We start from the raw sequence: 24,527 nt of genomic DNA, 5'->3' as shown, positions 1-24,527 counted from the left end.
CGGCGAAAAAATAAAAAAGTTATGGCTCTTCAAATATAGAGACACAAAAAACAAATCATCTTGAAAAAAAAGCGTTTTTACTGTGTAAAAGTAGTAAAACATACAAAATCTATATAAATTTGGTATCGTTGCAATCGTAACAACCCGCTGAATAAAGTTAATGTGTTATTTATACCACACGGTAAACAGAGTAAATTTAAGACAGAAAAAAAAACAGCAATTTCACCACACTTTTTTAACCCCCCCCCCCCCCCATAAAAAAGTTAATCAATGAATTCTATGTACCCCAAAATTGTTCTACTAAAAATTACAATTTGTACCACAAAAAACAAGACCTTATACAGCTATGTCGGCGCAAAAATAAAAAAGTTATAGCTTTTGGAATGCGACGATGGAAAACCGTAAAAAATTGCTTGGTCATTAAGGTCTAAAATAGGCTGGTCATTAAGGGGTTAATTCAAACGTGATCAATTTTCTTATGGGATTTCACAACAAGTTTGTTATTTTTTTAGTGAAATGTAAATTGCTCTACAAACAGCATGCGCTATGGAGTAATTTGTAGGCAGAAAAAATCTGATGCGTAATCCGCATAAAAAAAGCATGGTGTTTTTGTTTGTTATTCTGTTTTTATTGTACACGTGTATTTTGATGTGTTATTTCAGCCCTTTTTTATGCTGATTTTATTTTATTTTTTTAAATACTGTACCTAAATACCTGTGGGGTATGTTTTAAAATATACTGGCCAAAAAATGTGCCGTGTGTTTACACATATAAAAAAAACAAGTTTTCGTGGTAGCGGTTCAAAGCCTCTTGGGAAAATTTGTTGCATTTTCAGAGCGGAAAATGCGCCATTAATTGACATGACTTTTTGTTTTTAAATCCGATGTACAATTTCATTGCGTCCACGTACAAAAAAAAAAAGCGTCATATGTGCTAACAGCACTTATTCCTATTGAAGTCCATTGGAAGATTTAAAGAGTAACTGTGCTTTCATTAATATGTCATAGAGACATGTCAGAAATTTTTATCGGTGGTGGTCTGGGTTTTGAGATTCCGACCGTTTGCTTAAATGATGCGGCAGAAACATTCCGCCCCAGAGGCGTAACTTGAAGCTCTTGTGACCCAATGCAAAATGTATAACAGGGCCGCCCCCATCTACCATGTGCCATTTATAATACTTATGTGGCAGATGGGGTTTTGGGCCCCCACATATATCCAGGTCCAGGTGCAACTGCTACCTCTGCACCCCTATAGCTCCACCCCTGCTAGTTTCCAATTATTCTTGAAAGATCGGGTACGATTTGCCTTTGCTTTCTAATAATGGTGTCTGTTGTTAAAGTGGTAAATGTTGTTTGTTATGTGTTGTCAGGTAGAGGGCGACACAGTTACCTTTTCTTTTGAGATGAGAAGTGGCCGTGAACACAATACTCCAGATAAAGCGATGTGGGGATTCTCCTGCACTGTCAGGGCTCAGGTGAGTTCATTTATGTGGACCAACTGCTTAACTTGTGCATATTAGAATAATGGAAAGATCGCTCTCTCAAAAAAAAATTGTTTAAAGATGTCCACCATTCCATATTTGCGATCACTCGTGTCATTCGGAATCACAAACATGAAGTATCGGCCCTACATCTTTGAGGATGACCGTTAATATTATTGGTATTTATTGCTGATGGTAGACCAGCTGCATACACCTTATTAAAGCATATGGACTTCATAAAAGGTCCCCTGTTTGGGAACCCCCTCTATCAGCCTTAAACAGATTGCCACTATGTAAGAGCAGCTCCTACTGCATTACATAGTCAGCCCAGCAGTAGGAGAAATGAATGGCCAGACACGGCTTCCTCTGGTGATAACAGCTGATCATCCAGGGTTAGAGGAGCCGGACCTGCAGCGATCATCTTGATCACCCAGTTGACTTCAATTTAAAAAAGGGGTTGTCAATCTACACATTCCTAATAAAAAGCAATGTTCGAAAAAAGGGGCTGTCTTTATGTTATCTTTGCAATTGTTGAAGAATAAAATGGAATACTAATTTAGAGTTCTGCTTTAACATAGTGCTAAATAAGTATTTCTGCTTTCTGTCCACAGGGTTAGTTTACTTCCATTCATGTAATGTCTAACGCAAAATTACCTCTAAAGCTGACCAGTTTAGAGTTGAAAGCAGCACTCCTAACATGGTGTGACACTCAACCAATGGTTATCTTATTTCTTAAAAGGATTCTGTCCTTGTCTTTACCGTTATTTATGAAATTAGGGAAATTTTGTATGGTCTTGCAACCTAATAACTGGCTATGAGATCCCATTGAAGGCAGAGGCATTTATCTTTATTACAAGTAGTAAGAAACTGGATGTCACAGCCGCTTGATCTTCTGTCAATATGGACACAATGATACTGAGGTCACATGAAGTAGATTAGAAATATACCTTTTTTTCTACTGACTTTTTACATGTCTGGCCTATTTCAATGTTTTGTCTAAATCGCAGACGACGCCTTTACAGATGTTCTCCAAGATTTTAAAATCTATCCGCCCAAAATGTCAAAACACACTTCACAATATACTTAACTTACCTATTTCAGTCCGATCCCGGAAAACCTTTTGAGTATAATTGATCATTGCGGTTTGGGCAAAACAGTTATGTGGGACAGATGGGACCGGAAAAGGACATAACTCAACATGAGTTCTATTTTAAGTGTTGCGCTTTAACTTCAAACCCTTCATGTCTTTCATGCATTGTTAAATAATTCGTAGTTGAGCACTCACGCTATCAGATTTGCCCGGACCTTTTTATAGCCTTCAAACAATAACTCAATCCCCTCCCCTTCAAAACCGTATATCGTACCTTCTCGCTATCCTATATAACTTATCTTGTCCGACTACTTGCCACTGTCCTAACTTTCGTATCAACTTTCCCCCCCACCTCGTAGATTGTAAATTCACGTAAATTCATCCCTTCTCCCTGTTTCTTGTGACTGAAGATATGATCGAGCTTGCAATACATCATGGCTTACAGAATCCACTTTTACCTATTCTCATCATCGCAGGAGTCCTCAGAGGATGTTTCAGGAGGACTACCATTTCTGGTTGATCTTGCTTTAGGATTGTCTGTTCTGGCTTGTTCTATGCTCCGTATATTATACAATGGACCAGAGATCACCAAAGAAGAATTGACTTGTCATGATCTATTAAGGTCAAAGCTTTTACAGAGGCAAGTATCTTCTCTCTAATTTAGTCTGTAATCGGCATTTATTTTGTTTTTGCCCTTGATCACCCGGGTTGTTATACTGACCAAATCTCTTTCCTAACCTACTGCTAAACTTTAATAAAAGTTTTATAAAGCAAACCCGCTGTGAATGTTTATATGATTAGACACATTACCATAATATTGTACTCCATCTTGTATAGTGTTTGGGGTTATGTACATACAGCTGTTAAATATTTTTTTTTATATTTTTGTTTTTTGTTGTCCCTGCACTTCTGCTGTCTTTTATATATTGGATAAATTCTCAGAGTTTAATGATCCCACTAAAATATATACTTTTTGAACTAAGTAGCCCGAAAAATACAAAGGTTATTTTAACAAGTTGCTGGAAGCATAATCTTTTTATTTTTCCAGTTATAGTCCTGTTATATTCTTCCCTGCAAATCATCTACGTTGCCTTTTTCATATCTGGTTTAAAACATGTGGCCAGTAATTTTGGACTGCCATTGCCCTCCGTAGGATAGCCAATGCACCATCAATGTGTTTTTAGGCAGACTTTGTTTTGCTGAGTATCTGATATCTTACTCTTTTGTTTTACTGGTCCTTCAGTATCTAGTAATGGCTTCATTTGTTGCTTATGGTTCTTATAAAATTAAAACAAATTCAATTAAAATCCACAAATCTTCATGTAGGTGTGATTTTAGAAGATGCTTATATGTTGAATATGTTATGCGGTTTAACATCTGGGTTTTTCTCTGTTTTAAGGTGTCAGTGGCAAGTGGAAGCAAATGGTGCATTATCCCCAGCACTTACTCCAAGTCCATCTCCTCTTCCCCTTACCATAGAAGAAGATCGAGAATTTACATATCCTTCTGACATTCTGTTGCCACCATCAGGAAATTACTTTGAGCTACCTAGAATCAGGCTTCCTCCTGGGATAATGATCAAATTGCGGGAAATATCTGGTCGCGCTCGGCCACAGTTTAGACCAAGTATAAAGTAAGATGTGGGCATTTGACTGCTTTTTAGCTATTGCCATAGTGTGGTAGTAAGAAAAATGGTTATATGTATTTTTAACTTTGTCTTAAAGGGGTTCTCTTTAGGATAGGTCCGAAGAACCCCTTTAAAAGACTTTTTGCAGCTGATTTAACCTGCCTTTACCATTAGGGTATGTGCACACACACTAATTACGTCCGTAATTGACGGACGTATTTCGACCGCAAGTCCCGGACCGAACCCAGTGCAGGGAGCCGGGCTCCTAGCATCATACTTATATACGATGCTAGGAGTCCCTGCCTCGCTGCAGGACAACTGTCCCGTACTGTAATCATGTTTTCAGTACGGGACAGTAGTTCCACGGAGAGGCAGGGACTCCTAGCATCGTACATAACTATGATGCTAGGAGCCCGGCTCCCTGCACTGTGTTCGGTCCGGTACTTGCGGCCGAAATACGTCCGTCAATTACGGACGTAATTAGTGTGTGTGCACATAACCTTAAAGACGCAAGACATCGCTTGGTCTTATTGTGTGCTGGGCTATACAGTTAGTTTGCAAATCAAAAGGAACTTTTAACTAATGTGGTTGTAAATACAATAGGAAGACATCAGCAATATTGGTATTTAACGTGTATGGAATGATCTGTCCGTCATACTGAACATCTGTTGTTAAAATGTTTATCCTCTTGATCATCCTCATCGGCTTTTCCTTTATTTCCCTTTCCCCACTGTGATAAACCAGTCCTTGGGGGATGTAATATTCCTTATTTTCAGGTTGTGAATAAATCTCCCATGCCATCTATAAAAGGGAGAGGTGTCATGAGTTATGTTTTAAAACCCATGCATCAGGTAAATGTCCCTGACGGTGGGGGGGGATAATCAGGATGTCCTTTTCCAGAGACATAATCAAATTAGTTTGCATGACAACACAAGGACCAACTTTGTCTCTGTGGGGCTCCCATCACACCATGGGTGCTAATCTAATCAATACTTTGGAAGCCAGACAGAGAGACTCCAGTACCCACATGTCTACAGAAATGGCTGTATGGGACAAAAGAAATATAATCCTTCAAAGCCCCCCCTGTCATAATTCATATTGTATATAACCCAGCTAGGTGTATATGATCCAGGACCTCAGACGCTCCTTGGGTCTCAAGCGCAGGGATTCTCGGCCATGAGAAACCCCAGAACTGAATGTTGGTTACAATTATTAATATTTCATAGTCATGTTTGGTATGCCAGGGTTGGTTAAAATATGCCCGGGAACTTGTCGGACATGGTATCTCGCTACGAGATTCATATAAAGAGTTGTGACCGATTAGAAGTTTGTCCGACAACTTTGCCTGTTTTGCATGTAATTAGCCATCCTCCTTCCACCTGACCAGGAGGAGGGGTGAGGGGTCTTGTTTGGACCCTTTATAGTGGCATACCAAGAAATACACAGTGTCAGACCACAGGAGATGCGACCACATTGCAGTTCTGTCCACCTTCAAGCTGTTCTCCTCAGCGGGATCTCTAACCTATCCAATACGTAAGAGGTCTGTTATTCTTTGCTTTATTCCCTTTTATTTTGTAACTGTTTTGCTTATATGTATGTCATTTTATTTACATCATTTTTGTAACCTTTGAAAGCACTGTACTTTCGTATATTAAACCTTAAAATTAATAAGTTTGTTCCTTGCTGCTCTAAACCTACCCACAACCTCGAAGAGGAAAAGCATAATCTGTTGAATGCTATTTAGATTCAGTGTGTGCCTGGGTGAACGTGTGCGTTACCAGGAGGAGGCTCTTGTCGGCCTAATACGGCAAGTGGTGGCAGCGTTTTGTGTGGATGTGTGAACTGGTTTTGGGGTGCGCTTTAACTCGTTATCAGCCTGTTGCGATAGGTGTGTGTACTAGTGAGAGTGGACAAGCGTAGTTCCCCTTTACAGTAGCATCCAAGTCACGTGTGCCGGGAGTGGTGTTCGTGACAGAGTGGTGGCAGCGGTGGGATAATTTTATTTTTTATTAGAGCATTAAGTGCCTGGATTAAGTAATTAACCCTTGCACTTAAGGACTGGCAGAATCCTTGCGAGGAGCTCACCGGTCTATAAGGACAAACTCAGTGCTTATTTATTTTTTATTAATTAAGACATACTTGCATACAGTTCCCCTCCCTTCTTGTTTTTCTTTTCTATTTTTATTTGGCAAGTAACTGCTAAGATGGCAGCTACTTACAAGAAGCAAGACAAAGCCATTTTGATCAGCCTTTGTGAGCAGAGAGGTCTGGATGGGACTGACAAAACAAAGGAAATGCTGATCCGAGCGTTGGTAGAGGATGATGCCAAGCACCAACGCCATGTGGTACCTGAGCCAGGGACCTATACAGCACATGGGGATCAAGCAATGGATATGGCTCCGGAACTGGCAGACCCAGAGGGTACCAGCAGCAGCAGTTCTCGGAGTGGAATGGACTCTTGTTTGCCCCTAATTCTTCAACAGATGAGTGAATGTGACCCCCAAATGCGTATGCAGCTTATTTTACAAGAACGCCAAGCAGAGCGAGAGTTTGCGGAGCGCCAGGCAGAGCGAGAGGCGGCAGAGCGCCAGGCGGAGCGAGAGTACCAGCTGGAGTTAGCACGACTCCAATTGCACACTTCTACCCCACCGAACAGAGAGTCCAGGGATACAATAACAACCTTTAAACCACGTCTGGAGCACTTTCCTGTTATGGAAAAGGATGGGGACCTGGACACTTTCCTAAGAGGATTTGAAAAGGCTTGCAGACAGTACCAGTTACCCAGTGAGCAATGGGCCAGGTACCTAACCCCAGGGTTAAAAGGCAAAGCCTTGGAAGTGTTTGCAGCTCTTCCCCTAGACCAGGATGGGGATTATGATGCCATCAAACAAGCTTTGATCCGGAAATATAACCTCACCCCCGAGGTGTACCGCAAAAGATTCCGGACTTTACAACGTGGACCTAATGACAGCTACTCGGATGTGGTAGATGGCCTGAGAATCAACCTCCAGCAGTGGATCCGAGGGTTTTCCATCACTACCTTTGAGGGCCTGGAGGATATGATTATTAAAGATCAATTGCTGCACATTTGCCCTGTGGAAGTGCGACAGTTTGTATTGGACCGAGAGCCCAAGGATGCGGCCCAGGCAGCACACATTGCGGATGCCTATCTTGCCAACCGGGAACCAGCAGTGCGGAAACCTTCTATTGCCAACTGGAAAGGGGGTAAGCCAACTACAAACACATTTTCTTTTGCCAACCGACCCTCAGGGGGTCCTGGCCCTGTTCCCCCCACCAGGCCTGCATTTGATTCCCGCAGGTGTTTTGTGTGTAACAAATTGGGCCACCTCAGCACTACCTGCCCTGAGAAAAAGAAGAATGCCCCCCTGCCCAAGCCACTTGGGTCCTCTCCAGCTGTTTTGTGTGTGGGTGGGATTCAGGGGAAACCCAGTGACAATCTACAGTCGGTTACTGTGGGCAATACCGTCACTGTGGGGCTGAGAGACACCGGCGCTGAGATGACTCTGGTCCGTCCCGAACTTGTGTCTATGGAGGACATTATTCCTGGAAAAACCCTGACTGTCACCGGGATTGGGGGAGTCCACCCCGCTTTGCCCATGGCACGGGTGTACCTTGATTGGGGTACAGGGAGGGGGTTAAAAGAAGTGGGGGTGTCTGAAAATATTCCCACGAATGTCTTATTAGGTACTGACCTGGGACAGTTAGTATCTCAGTATGTTGCATCAGATGTTGCTGATGACCCCGCAAGCTCTGTTGAAATGTGTGATGTTGATGATAAGGTAATATGTTCCCCTCTTGATCTTTCTGAACCCTGCCATGTAGAAGTGTCTAATGATGTTAATGTGCTATGTGACTATGTGGAACCATGTAATGCCATACTATTGGGGGATGCTACTCAGGTAATCGGTAATAGTCATATAACCAGTAATGCTCTAGAGATATGTCCTGATAACGGTAATATGGTATATACTCAGAATGACCCCCAGACCCTAGTTAGCCAGAAGCGGACTTACATATCAGCCGTGACCCGCAGTCAAAATAGCCATAACTTAGATATCTGTCTGCCAGCTAACAGCCCAGAAAGTGCCACAGAGGAGCCCAGCGAGGCTGTCGCTTTTACTTCCCTCCTAGCCACCCAGAGCCAAGAGTTCCAGGCCGCTTTACATGATGATGCCAGCTTAGACAAGCTAAGGGACCTTGCTGGAAAAACACCTGACGAATCTGACAAGGAGAGGATCTTCTGGGATCAAGGCAGGCTGTATAGGGAGACTATTCCCTGTGATCACCAACAGGCATGGTTAACAGAGCAACAGCTCATAATACCCCACCAGTTTCGTGAACAATTAATGAGGGTTGCCCATGAGATCCCCTTAGCTGGACATTTAGGGGTACAGAAGACAAAAGCCAGGCTTGCTCATAACTTTTATTGGCCTAAAATGGGAACTGACATAGCAAACTACTGCCGTTCTTGTGTGACATGCCAAAGGGTGGGGAAGTCGGGACATATACCGAAAGCCCCATTAGCCCCTTTGCCAATCATTGATGAGCCCTTCCAGAGAATCGCTGTGGATATCATTGGGCCTCTGGCCATACCCAGCAGTTCTGGGAAACGCTTCATCTTAACGGTGGTAGATTATGCTACTCGGTACCCAGAAGCCATAGCATTATCCTCCATTCGGGCCGACAAGGTGGCTGATGCCCTGATAAGTGTATTTGCTCGAGTAGGATTTCCCAGGGAGATGCTTACCGATCAGGGGACCCAGTTTATGTCCAACCTGATGCAGTGCCTCTGTAAGAAAATGCAGGTGCAACACCTTGTAGCCAGTCCCTATCACCCACAGACTAATGGTCTGTGTGAACGCTTTAACGGGACCCTCAAACAAATGCTCAAGATGTTGGTCGAGTCCCAGGGGCGCGACTGGGAGCGGTATCTCCCCCACCTGTTGTTTGCTTACCGAGAGGTACCGCAGGCCTCAACGGGGTTCTCCCCCTTTGAGCTGCTGTATGGAAGACGAGTACGGGGCCCCCTAGATCTGATAAGAGAATCCTGGGAAGGAGAATTGGTTACTCCAGAGGTATCAGTCACAGAGTATGTCATGAGGTTCCGGGATAAGATGCAAACCCTGACCGGGTTGGTAAGGGAGAACATGGTGCAGGCCCAAGCCAGCCAAAAGCAATGGTATGACCGCAATGCGAGAGAAAGAATTTATGAAGTGGGCCAGAAAGTATGGGTGTTAGTCCCCATGACTCAAAATAAATTACAATCCGCTTGGGAAGGCCCCTACACCATTCACCAACGCCTAAATAATGTAAATTATGTGGTGACCATAGATCATGCGAGGAAAAACGCACCTGCCACTTTCCAGCGCTTGGTGAATCAGCTGCTTGAGGGACTTGAAGGGTTTGCAGTAGCTTACCTGGATGACATTGCCGTGTTCAGCTCCACATGGGAAGAACACCTGTCGCACCTGTCGCAGGTGCTCAGGCGGGTCCAAACCGCAGGCCTGACTATCAAGCCCGGAAAGTGTCAGATAGGCATGACGGAGGTGCAATACCTAGGACACAGAGTGGGTGGGGGGACTCTGAAACCAGAGCCCGGGAAGGTAGATGCAATCACAGCCTGGCCCACCCCAACAACGAAAAAACATGTGGTGTCCTTTTTGGGTACCGCTGGGTACTACCGCAAATTTGTACCTAACTATAGTGCCCTAGCGAGGCCCCTGACTGAACTAACCAAGAAGAAGCTGCCTCAGATAGTGAATTGGACAGCCACCTGTGAGAACTCTCTTGCCACGCTGAAAGCTGCCCTTGCCAGTTCTCCAGTGTTGCAAGCCCCAGATTTCACCCGAAGGTTTGTTGTCCAGACTGATGCCAGTGCCTATGGCCTGGGTGCGGTTCTCAGCCAGATAAATTCAAGGGGAGAAGAACATCCAGTTATGTATTTAAGCAGGAAGCTTCTGCCCAGGGAGGTGGCATACGCCACCGTAGAGAAAGAGTGCTTAGCCATAGTGTGGGCCCTGCAGAAGTTGCAACCCTACCTTTATGGGCGTAATTTCACGGTAGTGACCGATCACAACCCTCTTAGCTGGTTACACAGGGTAGCGGGTGATAATGGCAAATTACTGCGGTGGAGCCTAGCTCTACAGCAGTATGACTTTACGATCCAGCATAAGAAGGGAAGTGAACATGGGAACGCAGATGGGTTATCCCGCCAAGGGGATGTGCTTGGGAAATGACCTGTAAGTCAATTTCCCAGGGCACATCATAAAGGGGGAGGTGTGATAAACCAGTCCTTGGGGGATGTAATATTCCTTATTTTCAGGTTGTGAATAAATCTCCCATGCCATCTATAAAAGGGAGAGGTGTCATGAGTTATGTTTTAAAACCCATGCATCAGGTAAATGTCCCTGACGGTGGGGGGGATAATCAGGATGTCCTTTTCCAGAGACATAATCAAATTAGTTTGCATGACAACACAAGGACCAACTTTGTCTCTGTGGGGCTCCCATCACACCATGGGTGCTAATCTAATCAATACTTTGGAAGCCAGACAGAGAGACTCCAGTACCCACATGTCTACAGAAATGGCTGTATGGGACAAAAGAAATATAATCCTTCAAAGCCCCCCCTGTCATAATTCATATTGTATATAACCCAGCTAGGTGTATATGATCCAGGACCTCAGACGCTCCTTGGGTCTCAAGCGCAGGGATTCTCGGCCATGAGAAACCCCAGAACTGAATGTTGGTTACAATTATTAATATTTCATAGTCATGTTTGGTATGCCAGGGTTGGTTAAAATATGCCCGGGAACTTGTCGGACATGGTATCTCGCTACGAGATTCATATAAAGAGTTGTGACCGATTAGAAGTTTGTCCGACAACTTTGCCTGTTTTGCATGTAATTAGCCATCCTCCTTCCACCTGACCAGGAGGAGGGGTGAGGGGTCTTGTTTGGACCCTTTATAGTGGCATACCAAGAAATACACAGTGTCAGACCACAGGAGATGCGACCACATTGCAGTTCTGTCCACCTTCAAGCTGTTCTCCTCAGCGGGATCTCTAACCTATCCAATACGTAAGAGGTCTGTTATTCTTTGCTTTATTCCCTTTTATTTTGTAACTGTTTTGCTTATATGTATGTCATTTTATTTACATCATTTTTGTAACCTTTGAAAGCACTGTACTTTCGTATATTAAACCTTAAAATTAATAAGTTTGTTCCTTGCTGCTCTAAACCTACCCACAACCTCGAAGAGGAAAAGCATAATCTGTTGAATGCTATTTAGATTCAGTGTGTGCCTGGGTGAACGTGTGCGTTACCAGGAGGAGGCTCTTGTCGGCCTAATACGGCAAGTGGTGGCAGCGTTTTGTGTGGATGTGTGAACTGGTTTTGGGGTGCGCTTTAACTCGTTATCAGCCTGTTGCGATAGGTGTGTGTACTAGTGAGAGTGGACAAGCGGAGTTCCCCTTTACAGTAGCATCCAAGTCACGTGTGCCGGGAGTGGTGTTCGTGACACCCACCTTCTTTTATTTTTTTGTAATCTAAGGCCTGTTTCACACAGCGTTTATTTGACGCGTTTTACGCATGCTTTAAGCTTCCCATTGACGTCAATGGAAAAACGCATTCCAGTGCATACGACGCATGTTTTTTACACCGGCGTGTTTAAAAAAACGCATTGTGTAAAAAATTTTTTTTTTAAAAGCATTAGGTCAATCTTTGGCTCGTAAAACACACTGAAAACGCGCCTAATTCTCATAGTCAATGGGAGTCTAATTATGCGCCAAAAAATGCGGCAAAAAGCCTGTACTTTAAAAAGCGCTTTGCAAAAAACGCTAGCGGTTTTAACCAGTTTACACGTTTTTTCATTTGAGTGCCGTGCGAACAAGGTTTGATGGTTTGTAAATTGTTATGCCCTTCTAAGCATATAAAACTATTATCCACGTCTCCCCATACAGGGAGGTAATCCAGCCAGATGTGATGGAAGAAATGGTAGTATCCTGTGTCATTAAGCACTTAAATTTGGTCGATGCTCTTCAATCCTTGATAAATTATCAGTATCGAGAGGAACATCTAGAGGAGTTTGACTTGCTGTGTAAAATAATGGGAGAAACGTTCAAGAAACTGAATGCAATGGAAAGACAATTACAGGTATACTTTGGTATAGACAAAACTAATTGACTTCCACTTTGATAATGGATTACAATAAAGCTCAATAAGAAATCAAACATTACAGTACTTTGAGCTTTCGGGTAGTAGTAGTTTTGTTGTTATCTGAAATAAAAAATTAATAATTATAATCTGTGTTTAAATGTCTAATGCGCCGTTCACATCTGCGTTGTGGCTTCTGTTTAAAATCAGAAGCCACACTGCTATGAACGGACAGACCCCTATTGACTTATAATGGGCTCTATTGTGTTCCACCGAGGCTTCTGTCCTTTTTAAGGGGAAAAATAGCGCTGCATTCAGTGCTATTTAATCCGTAAAAAACGGTGGAATCTGCGACACAAATTCCAAATGGAACCTCTGACACAACGGAGCTCCAAATCTAGCCTCTGAGATGTGAACAGAACCTTACCCACCACTAAAGATGCAGAGGAGAAGCCTCCTTTCTTTCTCTTTTAACCCCTTAGTGACCAACAGTACGCCTTTTTACGTTCCTCACTAATGGGCTTTAGGCTAATGCGACGCCTTTTAACGTGATCGCATTAGCCTAAAGTAGCGCCGAAATTAAAGATCGGGGCTCCGTTCTCTCAGCTACCGGAGGTAGCTGAGAGTTCGGGGCAACGACCAGAGACCATAACGAGTGGTCTCTGGTCACGTGATCGCCGTGAATCGCTATTTCACGGCGTTCACGCTAAACCGGCGGATAATCGCCATTTCTCTCTCCTCTCATGGAATAACTCCTTAGAGAGGAGAGAGAACGGGTAAATAGTGCGCCCCCCCCCCCCCCCGTCCGATTCCCCTTCATGTCCGATCCCCCCCCCCCCCGGTCCGATCCCCCCCCCCCGTCCGATCCCCCCCCCCACGGTCCGATTCCCCCCCCCCCCCCCAAAATGGCGCCCGAGTGCGCTTTGCATAACTTACCTGTGTCGTCATCTGGCACAGCAACAATCAGGGACCGTTGTGACTGGTCCCTGATCAGGTGATCTCTGTGATAAAACCTATCACAGAGATCACTGACAGTTATTTTCAAAACACAGCCAGGACATGGGCTGTGTTTCTCTCTCCTCCCATTGTAGTTGTTCTGAGAGGAGAGAGAAATCAGTCTAAGTCCTGTGCTGTGAAGAAAGAAAAAAAGTGATAAAAAATCATCGTTCTTATACATACATATATATATATATAATATATCAAATCTATATTAGCGTCAGCGCTAGATTAGCGTCAGCGCTAGTTTAGCGTTAGTGCTAGTTTAGCGTTAGTTCTAGTTTAGCGTTAGTGCTAGTTTACCGTTAGTTTAGCGTTACTTTAGGGTTAGGGCTAGTTTAGCGTTCGTGTTTAGGGCCGTTTAGAATTAATTTTACGTCTGTTATATAAAAAAAAATAAAATATAAAAAAAATATATATATATATAAAAAAAAAAAAAATTTGTGTCGTTTTTAGGATTTTAGGTTTACTTTAGGGTTAGGACTTATAGGGCATATATATATATATATATATACATACACATCTATAAATATGTCTCAGCGTATGTACAGCGCGGAGCAAGCCTACTCCTTGCTATGTTCCGACACTTCTGAAAGCGAAACAGACACCGCTTCAGAATTTGTTCCAGACAGTGACAGTGACGATTCTAATTCCACCGCTGAACCCCATAGTCCTATGGTGGTGGATACGTCAGTCGCTGTAGAGGTGTCAAGTGCAGGGCCGAGTGTTGCAGTCCCTCCCGTGATGTGGGATCCTGCACTATCATTTTCCCCCCAAGTACCCCAATTTGAAGCGACCCCAGGAATTAGTGTCGACGTCCAAAATTTTACCCCCTATAATTTTTTTAATTTATTTATATGTGATACGGTCCTAGACTTGATAGTCCAGCAGACTAATCTGTATGCTAGGCAGTTTGTTCTACAAAAGCCTGCGTCTATGTACTCCAGAATGTGGAGCCCCACAAGTGTCCCAGAAATAAAAAATTTTTTAGGCATTACCCTCAATATGGGTTTGGTTAAAAAACCCTCTGTCCGGTCCTACTGGACTTGTAGTGCTGTCCACGCTACCCCTGTATTTGCAGCAGTGATGTCCAGAAACCGCTATGAGGCCCTAATGCGATTCATGCATTTTACTGATAATTCCCAAGTCCCCCCAAGAAGTGACCCAGCTTATGATCGGCTTAATAAATTAAGGCCATTAATCACCCTTCTAAATGATTTATTTTTAAAGTTGTACACCCCTGACAAAAATTTGTCAGTAGATGAATCGCTCATGAGCTTCAAAGGGCGTCTTTCCTTTCGTCAATTCATCCCTTCCAAACGAGCCAGATATGGGGTGAAATTGTACAAAGTTTGCGAGAGCACAACGGGTTACACCTGCGGTTTCAAAATCTATGAAGGCAGGGACTGCCAAATTTATACCCCAGGCTGCCCAGAAACTATTGGCACCTCTGGCAAAATTGTGTGGAACCTAATGGAGCCATTTCTGCACAAGGGGTACCACGTCTATACAGACAATTTTTATACCAGCGTTGCCCTTTATAAAGCCCTCCATGCTGCAAATACAGGGGCCTGTGGGACAGTACGGAAGAACAGAGTGGGACTCCCACAACAGTTGGTGTCCAGGCGTTTGGGAAAGGGAACATCCATGGCCCTTGCAAGTCAGGAATTGCTTGCAGTGAAGTGGGCCGACAAGAAGGATGTCTACATGCTGTCCACCGTACACACGGACACCACTGTGGCAATTACGGAGAGGGGGGCTAGCACTGCAAAGCAGAAACCTGTCTGTGTAACAGACTACAACAAATTTATGGGGGGTGTAGACCTTTCCGACCAGGTGCTTCAGCCTTACCTGGTGAAGCGCAAAAATAAGGCCTGGTACAGAAAGGTAGCAATCTACCTCATCCAGGTTGCTACCTATAACAGTTTTGTTATTTTCAAAAAAGCCCAAGGAACGCTCACTTTCCTTCAATTTCAGGAGAAGGTCATTGAGCATCTCCTTTTTGAGTCCACTATACCGGCACAATCCTGCGAATCTGAGGATGTGCGCAGGCTTTCAGAGCGCCACTTTTTACACCCTATTCCCTCCACTGAGACCCAAAAATATCCCCAAAAAAGGTGTCGGGTATGTAGCAGGCATGGCAGGAGGAGAGATACCCGCTTTTATTGCCCCATGTGTCCATCAAAACCAGCCCTTTGTAACTATCCCTGTTTCGAAACCTTTCACACGGTTGCAAATTACTAGAATTTAATACAAAAAAAAATAATGGGTTGGGGGCCTTTTTAGGGAGTCAATTTCTTTATATTTTCTTTTTAGTTCGTGGGCTTTCCAAGTAGGGATTATTTCTTGTGGGAGAGGTTGTAGAGCACATTTTTTTCAGACCGTGAAACTAATTTTACCCCTTATGATTTTTTTTATTTATTTGTGGGTGATCAAGTGCTGGAATTAATTGTCCAGTACAAAATCCCACATCCACAATTTTTTTATTTTGACTGTTCTTATGACTATGTCCTGCCACATACAGCTGTTACATTCCTAATTCTGTACCGTGATACGGGCATGATCTTTTTTTTTTATTTGGAGGATCTCTAATAATTGAGCTGTTCCTTATCAATACACCATGGGCTTTGTTACGGTTCTTCTGGAAATACTGACATCATTTTGGGGATTAGTGATCCTTTACTGTTCCTATAGATGGTTTTGGACACTGTCCTTTTATATATTCTGTAGGTGATTGGTTGTTTTGTGCACATAGCGGTTCCTACCTTGCCGGGCAGGGGTCTGTTATGGTGTACCGCGTCACTTGGCACATTCGTCCCTCATAAGGATTGATGGAGCTAAAGAGACGTTGTACAACCAGTCACTGAAAAAAAAAATCCTTGTCATGACAGCCCTGCAGGTGTTCTTCTATCTAGTGAACAGACTCGAGTTTGCAACATAGTTGGATACATTTTCCTCCATTTGTTTGAAGATATTGCCCGTCACTCCAGTACAGTTTATTTTTTCCTCTCTGACTGATTTTATATTAGGACAGAATTCTGTCCACAATGACATCATAATGGCACCAACTGCTTCTTCAGCAAGACATAGTCATAAGTACAGGCAAATACGTCTATAGCAACATGTACCCGTTATGAATACACGGCTTCACTTCTATTTTGTGCCGCACAAATTTATTAATGTGGCGTATTTCTAACAAAATAACCTTCTACCACGTCTCCTCTATTTCATGTGGAAACGTAATAAAAGCTTGAAGAAAACATTATATACCCATAGTGTCTGAAATGATACCCATTATTTCCTCATTTAAAACATTTTTGGTCCGCATGCCCACTACACCACTAGATGAATACCTTTAGGGGTTTAGTTTTTAAAATGGGGTCATTTCTGCGTGGTTTTTTTTTGTTCAGGCAGCTCAATGCCTCTAAATGCATGATATGGGGCCTAGAATTTATTCAATTGTGCCCTGAAAGCCAAAGGGTGCTCCCTCTCTTTTTGGCCCAGCCACAGGTCTAATAAGCAGATTATGGCAACAATGAGAGTATTTTTGAAAACAGGAGAAACAGGGTGATAGATTTTGGGGTGTGTTTCTTCATTTTCATGTTCGCTTTACAAAGAAATCGGTCTTCAAAGTGATACTTTTATATAAAAAGTGTTTTTTTTATTTTATTTCACCAGCTATGCATTAAATTTAGCAAAAAACTGTGGGGTCAAAATACTCACTACACCCCTAGATAAATACCTTAAGGGGTCTAGTTTTCTAAATGGGGTCGTTTATGGGGAGTTTCTATCGTTCTGGTAGTTCAAAACCTCTCCAAATGTACAGTGGGGCCTAAAACAATTTCAAGCAAAATAGGAGTCCTGAAAGCCACCGGGTGCTCCCTTTCTTTCGGGCCCTGCTGTGTGTCCAGGCAACACATTAGGGTCACAATGGGGGCATTTTTGAAAACAGGAGAAACAGGGTGATAGATTTTGGCGTGTGTTTCTTCATTCTTATAGTCGCTTTACACAGAAATCGGTCTTCAAAGTGATACTTTTATTAAAAAAGTGAATTTTTATTTTTTTTCACCTGCTATGCATTAAATTTAGCAAAAAACTGTGGGGTCAAAATACTCACTACACCCCTAGATAAATACCTTAAGGGGGTCTAGTTTTCTAAATGGGGTCGTTTATGGGGAGTTTCTATCGTTCTGGTAGTTCAAAACCTCTCCAAATATACAGTGGGGCCTAAAACATTTTCAAGCAAAATATGAGTTCTGAAAGCCTCTGGGTGCTCCCTTCCTTTCAAGCCCTGCTGTGTGTCCAGGCAATGCATTAGAGTCACAATGGGGGCATTTTTGAAAACAGGAGAAACAGGGTGATAGATTTTGGGGTGTGTTTCTTCATTCTTATGGTCGCTTTACACAGAAATCGGTCTTCAAAGTGATACTTTTATGAAAAAAGTGAATTTTTTTTTTTTTCACCTGCTATGCATTAAATTTAGCAAAAAACTGTGGGGTCAAAATACTCACTACACCCCTAGATAAATACCTTAAGGGGTCTAGTTTTCTAAATGGGGTCTTTTATGGGGAGTTTCTATCGTTCTGGTAGTTCAAAACCTCTCCAAATGTACAGTGGGGCCTAAAACATTTTCAAGCAAAATAGGAGTCCTGAAAGCCTCTGGGTGCTCCCTCCCTTTCGGGCCCTGTCGTGTGTCCAGGCAACGCATTAGGGTCACAATGGGGGCATTTTTAAAAACAGGAGAAACAGGGTGATAGATTTTGGCGTGTGTTTCTTCATTCTTATAGTCGCTTTACACAGAAATCGGTCTTCAAAGTGATACTTTTATTACAAAAGTGAATTTTTATTTTTTTTCACCTGCTATGCATTAAATTTAGCAAAAAACTGTGGGGTCAAAATACTCACTACACCCCTAGATAAATACCTTAAGGGGTCTAGTTTTCTAAATGGGGTCGTTTATGGGGAGTTTCTATCGTTCTGGTAGTTCAAAACCTCTCCAAATGTACAGTGGGGCCTAAAACATTTTCAAGCAAAATATGAGTCCTGAAAGCCTCCGGGTGCTCCCTCCCTTTCGGGCCCTGTCGTGTGTCCAGGCAACGCATTAGGGTCACAATGGGGGCATTTTTGAAAACAGGAGAAACAGGGTGATAGATTTTTGGGTGTGTTTCTTCATTCTCATGGTCGCTTTACAAAGAAATCGGTCTTCAAAGTGATACTTTTATGAAAAAAGTTAAATTATATTTTTTTATGCCTGCTTTGCATGAATTCTTACAAAAAAACTGTGGGGTCAAAATACTTACAACACCCCTTAATAAATACCTTAAGGGGTCTAGTTTTCAAAATGGGGTCACTTGTGGGGGTTTCCACCATTCTGACACCTATGAGCCTATGAAAACCTGGCTTGGTGCAGGAAAACAAAATGTACTACAAAATTTATAAAATTATTACTTAACTTGTAAGTCCTCTAAATTGCTCAAAAATTATTTATTTTTTTCAAAAGTGCTGCCAAAATAGAGTAAAGAGATGGAAATATATATTTAATAAAAAAAAATTGTACAGTATGTGTGTACATATGTGACATATTGCAGTTAAAAATAGGGAAAAATGATAATTTTTACAAAATTTCTTCAATTTTTCTATTTTTTAAGTTATTTCCGCAAATCGTATCAGTCTACTTTTACCACTAAAATAAAGTACAACATGTGACGAAAAAACAATGTCAGAATTACTTGGATATTCAAAACTTTCACAGAGTTATTCTCTGATAAAGTCACACATACCAGATTTGACAAATTTGGCTTAGTCATTAAGGTCCAAACAAGCTTGGTCACTAAGGGGTTAACACTGTATTTGTTGTTTTGTAGTGGGGACTCTGTAAATGTATCCTCCCTTGACAGATATACATATACAGTGGTCTAACCGTCTCCTTGATACTGAGTGGAGCTGATGGGGCAGGGCACTTTCCTAGTGCAGATGCCACTTTATTTTGGCGATCAGTGGGGGTCACAACAGTCGTGCTAGTGATATCCCCAATTTTATTGTTTTGTTTTCCATGTTATTGTGTTTTATGATATTTGATTTCACTTCAGATGCAATTCCTGTACAAAATTGTGCTGTTTAAAATCCTAACTGAGACCACATTAACTTTTTCTTGTAATACTTCCAATAAAAATAAACGTATTCAGTTCTGTAAATGCGAGAAAAAAAATCTTAGCCCTTGAAAATGCAAGTTTTATTTTATTTTATGTTTTTTTAGAGTGTTGCTGAACTGGAACAGAAATGGCACAGCGAAGTGGAAGATGCCTCTAATGGAAAACTGGAGAACAATGCTCCATTCTTTTATGACTATCATTTCAATGAGGTAAACCAACCCCATTTAACCTGTATACCAAGCTTAATTTCATGTTTTGCTCTCTATTACAAAAGGACCGTCACATTTTAAATTTCTGTTTTCTAATGCTATATTCTTAGAGCAAAGTGAAAGAATTAGAGCTGTTGTGTTCAATGAAAGAAATTCTTTTTGACGGAAGTGATCCTGAGAATATGGTTTTATCTCTGAGGTAGGTGAACCAAAACGAATTACAGCTACAATAGTTTAAAATTTATAACAAGTAAAATAACCCAAAAAAAATTGAAGGTTGTTTTTTTGGGCTTTTTAACTTAATGTACAAAAAAAAATATTAAAACGTAAAAAAACCAAAACTCTTTTCCCATTTTTCCCCTAAGGTAACAGAATAAAAATGTGCATAATTGGTATTGCCACTTCTGTAAAAGTCCAAACTGTTATATTAGAACGTTTTTTAACCCACACGGTGAATGCGTAAAGGAAAAATACACCAGAACTGCTGTTTTGTGCGCACCTTCGCTCCCAAAAAAAAGGAAATAAATTGATCAAAAATTCGCATGTACCCCAAAATGGTACCATTAAAAAAACTACAGCTTGCCCCGCAAAAAACAAGCCCTCACATCGCTAAATCTACGGAAATCAAAGAAAGTTTTGGCTCTCAGATTATGGCGACACAAACCAAGGTTTTTTCTTTTGTAAATGTAGTAAAGCATTATGAAAATATATACATTTGGTATCTCCATAATCCTATTGACTCGCAGAATAACGTAAACACATCGTTTTAACCGCACTGTAAATGTCTTAAAAAGGGAAACCCAAAAAAACAATGGAGGAATTGCTGTTTTTCCCCTTTCCACACCACAAATAATTATTTTTTTCACTTTTCCAGTACAAATATATGGTATGTTAAAGATGCATACTGCGGGGCCTGATGGAGTGGTGCATGACGCAGGGATTCACAAAGAGGGAATCCCATCCATGCACCCCTACTCGTACCTTCACCAGATATAAGTGACTGTTTTGCCTGCATAGCTCCTTTTGAGTTGCTTAAAATAAAACTCATACAGGCACACAGCATGCCTGTGTCCTCATGGTTGGGGGGCCACACAGAACAGCTTAGTGGGCTTCTGGTTGTGCATCCCTGATCTAGAGGATTAATATTTATGGCACATTGTGTAGAGTGCTTCCTTTGTTACCGGTCCTGGGCTTTTCGGCCTATACATTTTACAATGGCAACTTACATCTAATATAACTTTTTTTTCTCTAAAAGTCTGTATTTTCCTTTGTTTGGTAGTCACAAGAGTTTATTTATTTTCAGAGAGAAATTTTTCCAAGAGGTGAATTCCATCACCCCGAAATCCTCACATGCCATGGCAAAAACCAAAACTCTGGTGAAAAGTTTGATGAATCGAGCAGAGTTACTGCTACATGTTACCATAGCGGCACAATCTGGCATTACTAGAAGTATATCTGGTACACCTACCGAGCCTCCAGGTATTAAGAAATAATTTGCATGATTTTTTTACAACATTTTAGATTTGCAACATTAGGAAGAGATGTGGAATGATCATGCTTGCAGTGAAAATGGAATCAATTTTAATTGACGCAAACAGAAAATATTAGTTGATCTTGATGATGTTTTAGTGCTAATTGTGTATTGTTGATATATTTCAGCTTGTAAATCTATATCTGATGCCAAGGTGATATCCAATGCAATGCGTCAGCCAGTATTCCTCCGAAGCATGTCTGCGCCCTCTGATCTAGAAATGATCGGCCATAATGACCTGGAGTTTAATAGATCACATTCAAGGTAAGCATGAGATGTTTTTTTCTATCTTTATAATAGCCTTACTTCTTCATCCCTCTAGTTTTTAGAGCTAGTCACATGTCTAATATTTCCGCCCCAGCATGATGACTGGATACAGAATTGATTTGTTTAAGATCAGATAATGATGGCCAAAAGCAATTTGCAGCAAAAATGTGAAGATTTTTTTCGTGGTTATGTAATGGAAACTTATTAAAGTGTATGACGTTTTTTTATCCATTAAGTGGGCAAAGACTATAGGGCTCTATATCTGCCAATAGTAAGCAGTACACTTGACAAAACATAACCTTTCTATTTCCTGCTTCTGTTTGGTTATTTTTTAGTGACCTGAAAGGAATCTTCGTTTGAGGAGGAATCGGTTTTCACCCAGATTCCTGACTTTAAGGCCCTGTTCACACAGAGTTTTTTTTACGTGGTTTCTGCTGCGGAAACCGCGGCAAAAAAACGGCCGGAATTGGCTCCCATTGATTTCAATGGGAGGTGGAGGAGTTTTTTTTCTGCAAGCGAAAAAAAAACGCTCGCAGGTAAAAGAAGCGACATGCCCTATCTTGAGGCGTTTTCCTTCTCAACAACCCCATTGAAATCAATGGGAGAAGGAAAAAACACCGCAAACGGCCGTGGGGTTCTTTGACGTGTTTTATGGCAAAAACTAGTGCCATTTTTTTTCCTTTGCCTATTGAAGAAAGAGGTAAAAAATAGCTGCAAAAACCACCTGTGGTGCAAAAGCACTTAAAAAAAAATGGGAACTGACACTTCCATGCAGAATTTTCTGCCTGCAAAAAACTCTGTGTGAACAGGACCTTATTGGCAGGAATATAACCTACAAATTCCGTCCTCTATTGTTTTCAGAGAAAAAGATTTAAAAGTTAGTTAAAAAAAATAAAATGTTTACGAAATAAAATTAGACGAGCACTGTGTTTTTTGCCTTGTGTGTTTTTTACTTTCTAAAAATGATGGAAAATAAAATTGGTCATGGATTTATAACATTTATCTCTGAATTCCGGTCTGTTAATAAGCATTTATAGCTTTGCAATGTGTTGATGTTTTCCAGGAGACGGAATGGAGCAAGTCACAGAAGTAGTTCTTTTACACTTCTGCAGTCCCTAGCTATTGAAGATAGCAGGGATAAGCCAACATACAGTGTCTTGTTAGGTCAGCTGTTTGCATTCATTGGGACCAGTCCCGACCAAGCTGTAAGTGGTACTGTATTCATATTCACGATTTGCATTGCATATTATAGAAATAGAGGACTACTGTTTGATCACTTGGTCATTTAGAACCTATATTTATTATATCCATTTTTTACAATTCTCCCAAATTAAGGTATCCAGTAGTAGTTTTTTGCTTGCTGCTCAGACTAGATGGCGCCGTGGAAATACACGTAAACAAGCCCTAGTACACATGAGGGAGCTGCTGACTGCTGCGGTTCGAGTTGGAGGAGTAACACACCTGGTTGGACCAGTCACTATGGTGCTGCAAGGAGGACCAAGGCAGGATAATCTTTTTCCTCTTCATTTTATTTGAGTAAAGTGAGATGTACAGTTTGTAACTCTGTTACACTTTCTTCTGCAGTAGTTGAGGTTCACATATTTTTGTATAAATTATGAAGTCCTATTTCATTGTCACACTCTAGTTTTACACAACGTTACATATACCATAATAGTGAATATGGATGTAATAGGGGGCATCCCTCTTAAAGGACAAAGTGGAGAACAGGTACCAAAAGCACCTTCTGAAGCGCTCCGCTTGTCTGAGAATTAAACAGATGTCCCATTGATTTTATTTCTCGTCATGGGTTGGTCCTTGATACTCTCTGGAAAAGATATTTGGACATGAATAAATTGGGCATCTCCAGTGGTGGATCTCCAAAACAGAGCCAATATAGCTAGTAATGCTGCATGGTGATGGGTGTGTTCTGATTCCAGGCAGAGTTCAAATGATCAATTTTGCCCTTATTATTTGTTTATCTGTATTCTATAACGTTGTTTTATAAAGGATGTTTTCTTCACAGAATCGAACAGCTTACATGCGGAGGAATGGTGGAACAAGTTCAAGAAGCCTTTGGGGAAACCATGACTTCAGTTGTTTCACTATGTGCCCGCTATCCTATTGCCTGTGCTAACAGCATAGGTCTATTATGCACCATACCATATACAAGGTGAACTTATACACAAATGTTTCAGACCATCACTGTGAAATGTTTTGCTCACCAAAGAATGTAAGGCCCCAATGCACACGACCATGTAATTACGGGCATGGACGGCTGCGGGCAGCCGGCCATTTTTACGGGCCGTGCTCCCATTATAAAGTATAGGAGCACGGTCCGTAAAATAAAAAAATAGGACGTGTCCTATTTTTTTAGGCATGTTTCTAAGGCATGGACACCCTCCCGTAGACATACGGGAAGGTGTCCGTCGGCCATAGAAATGAATGGGCCCGTAATTACGGGCGATTTTACGGTCGTGTGCATGGGGCCTAACAGACTCTTTCCGGACTGGAATGGCTGATACATGTTGGCGTTTCATATTACGAAGTCTAGGCATCATATAGGGCTTTGAATCACATGGACATGTTATGTCTGTCCTATTTACTCTGCACAGTAATAAGGTTAAACATTTAATCCACCAGTGGGACTTGCAGTATTTGCATGGCAAAAAAAAAACGTTTTAATTTCCCACAGCCCTGCAAGACCACTACCAACACTGGGATTGTTTCCACAATAGCAATAAATTATTGCTATTCATGTGATGCCCTAACAAACTCATATAGTTTTATTATAAGTGAACCAACACTTTAAAATAAAACATTTAACAGCGATGCTCACTCTGGTCCCTCAAATGCAAGGTGCTCAGTAAACTAATGGTCCTTAAAGAGGCTCTGTCACCAGATTTTGCAACCCCTATCTGCTATTGCAGCAGATAGGCGCTGCAATGTAGATTACAGTAACGTTTTTATTTTTAAAAAACGAGCATTTTTGGCCAAGTTATGAC

General features: G+C 41.7%; 1 protein-coding gene across 4 annotated transcripts in view; it reads left to right on the top strand.

Moving 5' to 3' along the window:
• The window catches only part of HECTD4 (HECT domain E3 ubiquitin protein ligase 4), a 203,454-nt gene that overhangs the window by 97,388 nt on the left and 81,539 nt on the right, over window positions 1–24,527 (top strand). For all 4 annotated transcript variants that reach the window (XM_075835129.1, XM_075835119.1, XM_075835110.1 and 1 more), the window contains exons 23-33: window positions 1,370–1,474; window positions 3,047–3,210; window positions 3,970–4,203; window positions 12,178–12,370; window positions 19,623–19,727; window positions 19,838–19,926; window positions 21,031–21,206; window positions 21,387–21,522; window positions 22,589–22,730; window positions 22,861–23,027; window positions 23,549–23,695. In XM_075835129.1, the coding sequence (XP_075691244.1) occupies window positions 1,370–1,474; window positions 3,047–3,210; window positions 3,970–4,203; window positions 12,178–12,370; window positions 19,623–19,727; window positions 19,838–19,926; window positions 21,031–21,206; window positions 21,387–21,522; window positions 22,589–22,730; window positions 22,861–23,027; window positions 23,549–23,695 (1,658 nt within the window). The remainder of the gene's footprint in view (window positions 1–1,369; window positions 1,475–3,046; window positions 3,211–3,969; window positions 4,204–12,177; window positions 12,371–19,622; window positions 19,728–19,837; window positions 19,927–21,030; window positions 21,207–21,386; window positions 21,523–22,588; window positions 22,731–22,860; window positions 23,028–23,548; window positions 23,696–24,527) is intronic.

Source organism: Rhinoderma darwinii, chromosome 1 (assembly GCF_050947455.1).
Source record: "Rhinoderma darwinii isolate aRhiDar2 chromosome 1, aRhiDar2.hap1, whole genome shotgun sequence".
In the NCBI taxonomy this organism is placed as follows: domain Eukaryota; kingdom Metazoa; phylum Chordata; class Amphibia; order Anura; family Rhinodermatidae; genus Rhinoderma; species Rhinoderma darwinii.
The sequence above is the reverse complement of the archived record's forward strand: the minus strand, read 5'-3'. Positions and strand labels throughout refer to the sequence as shown.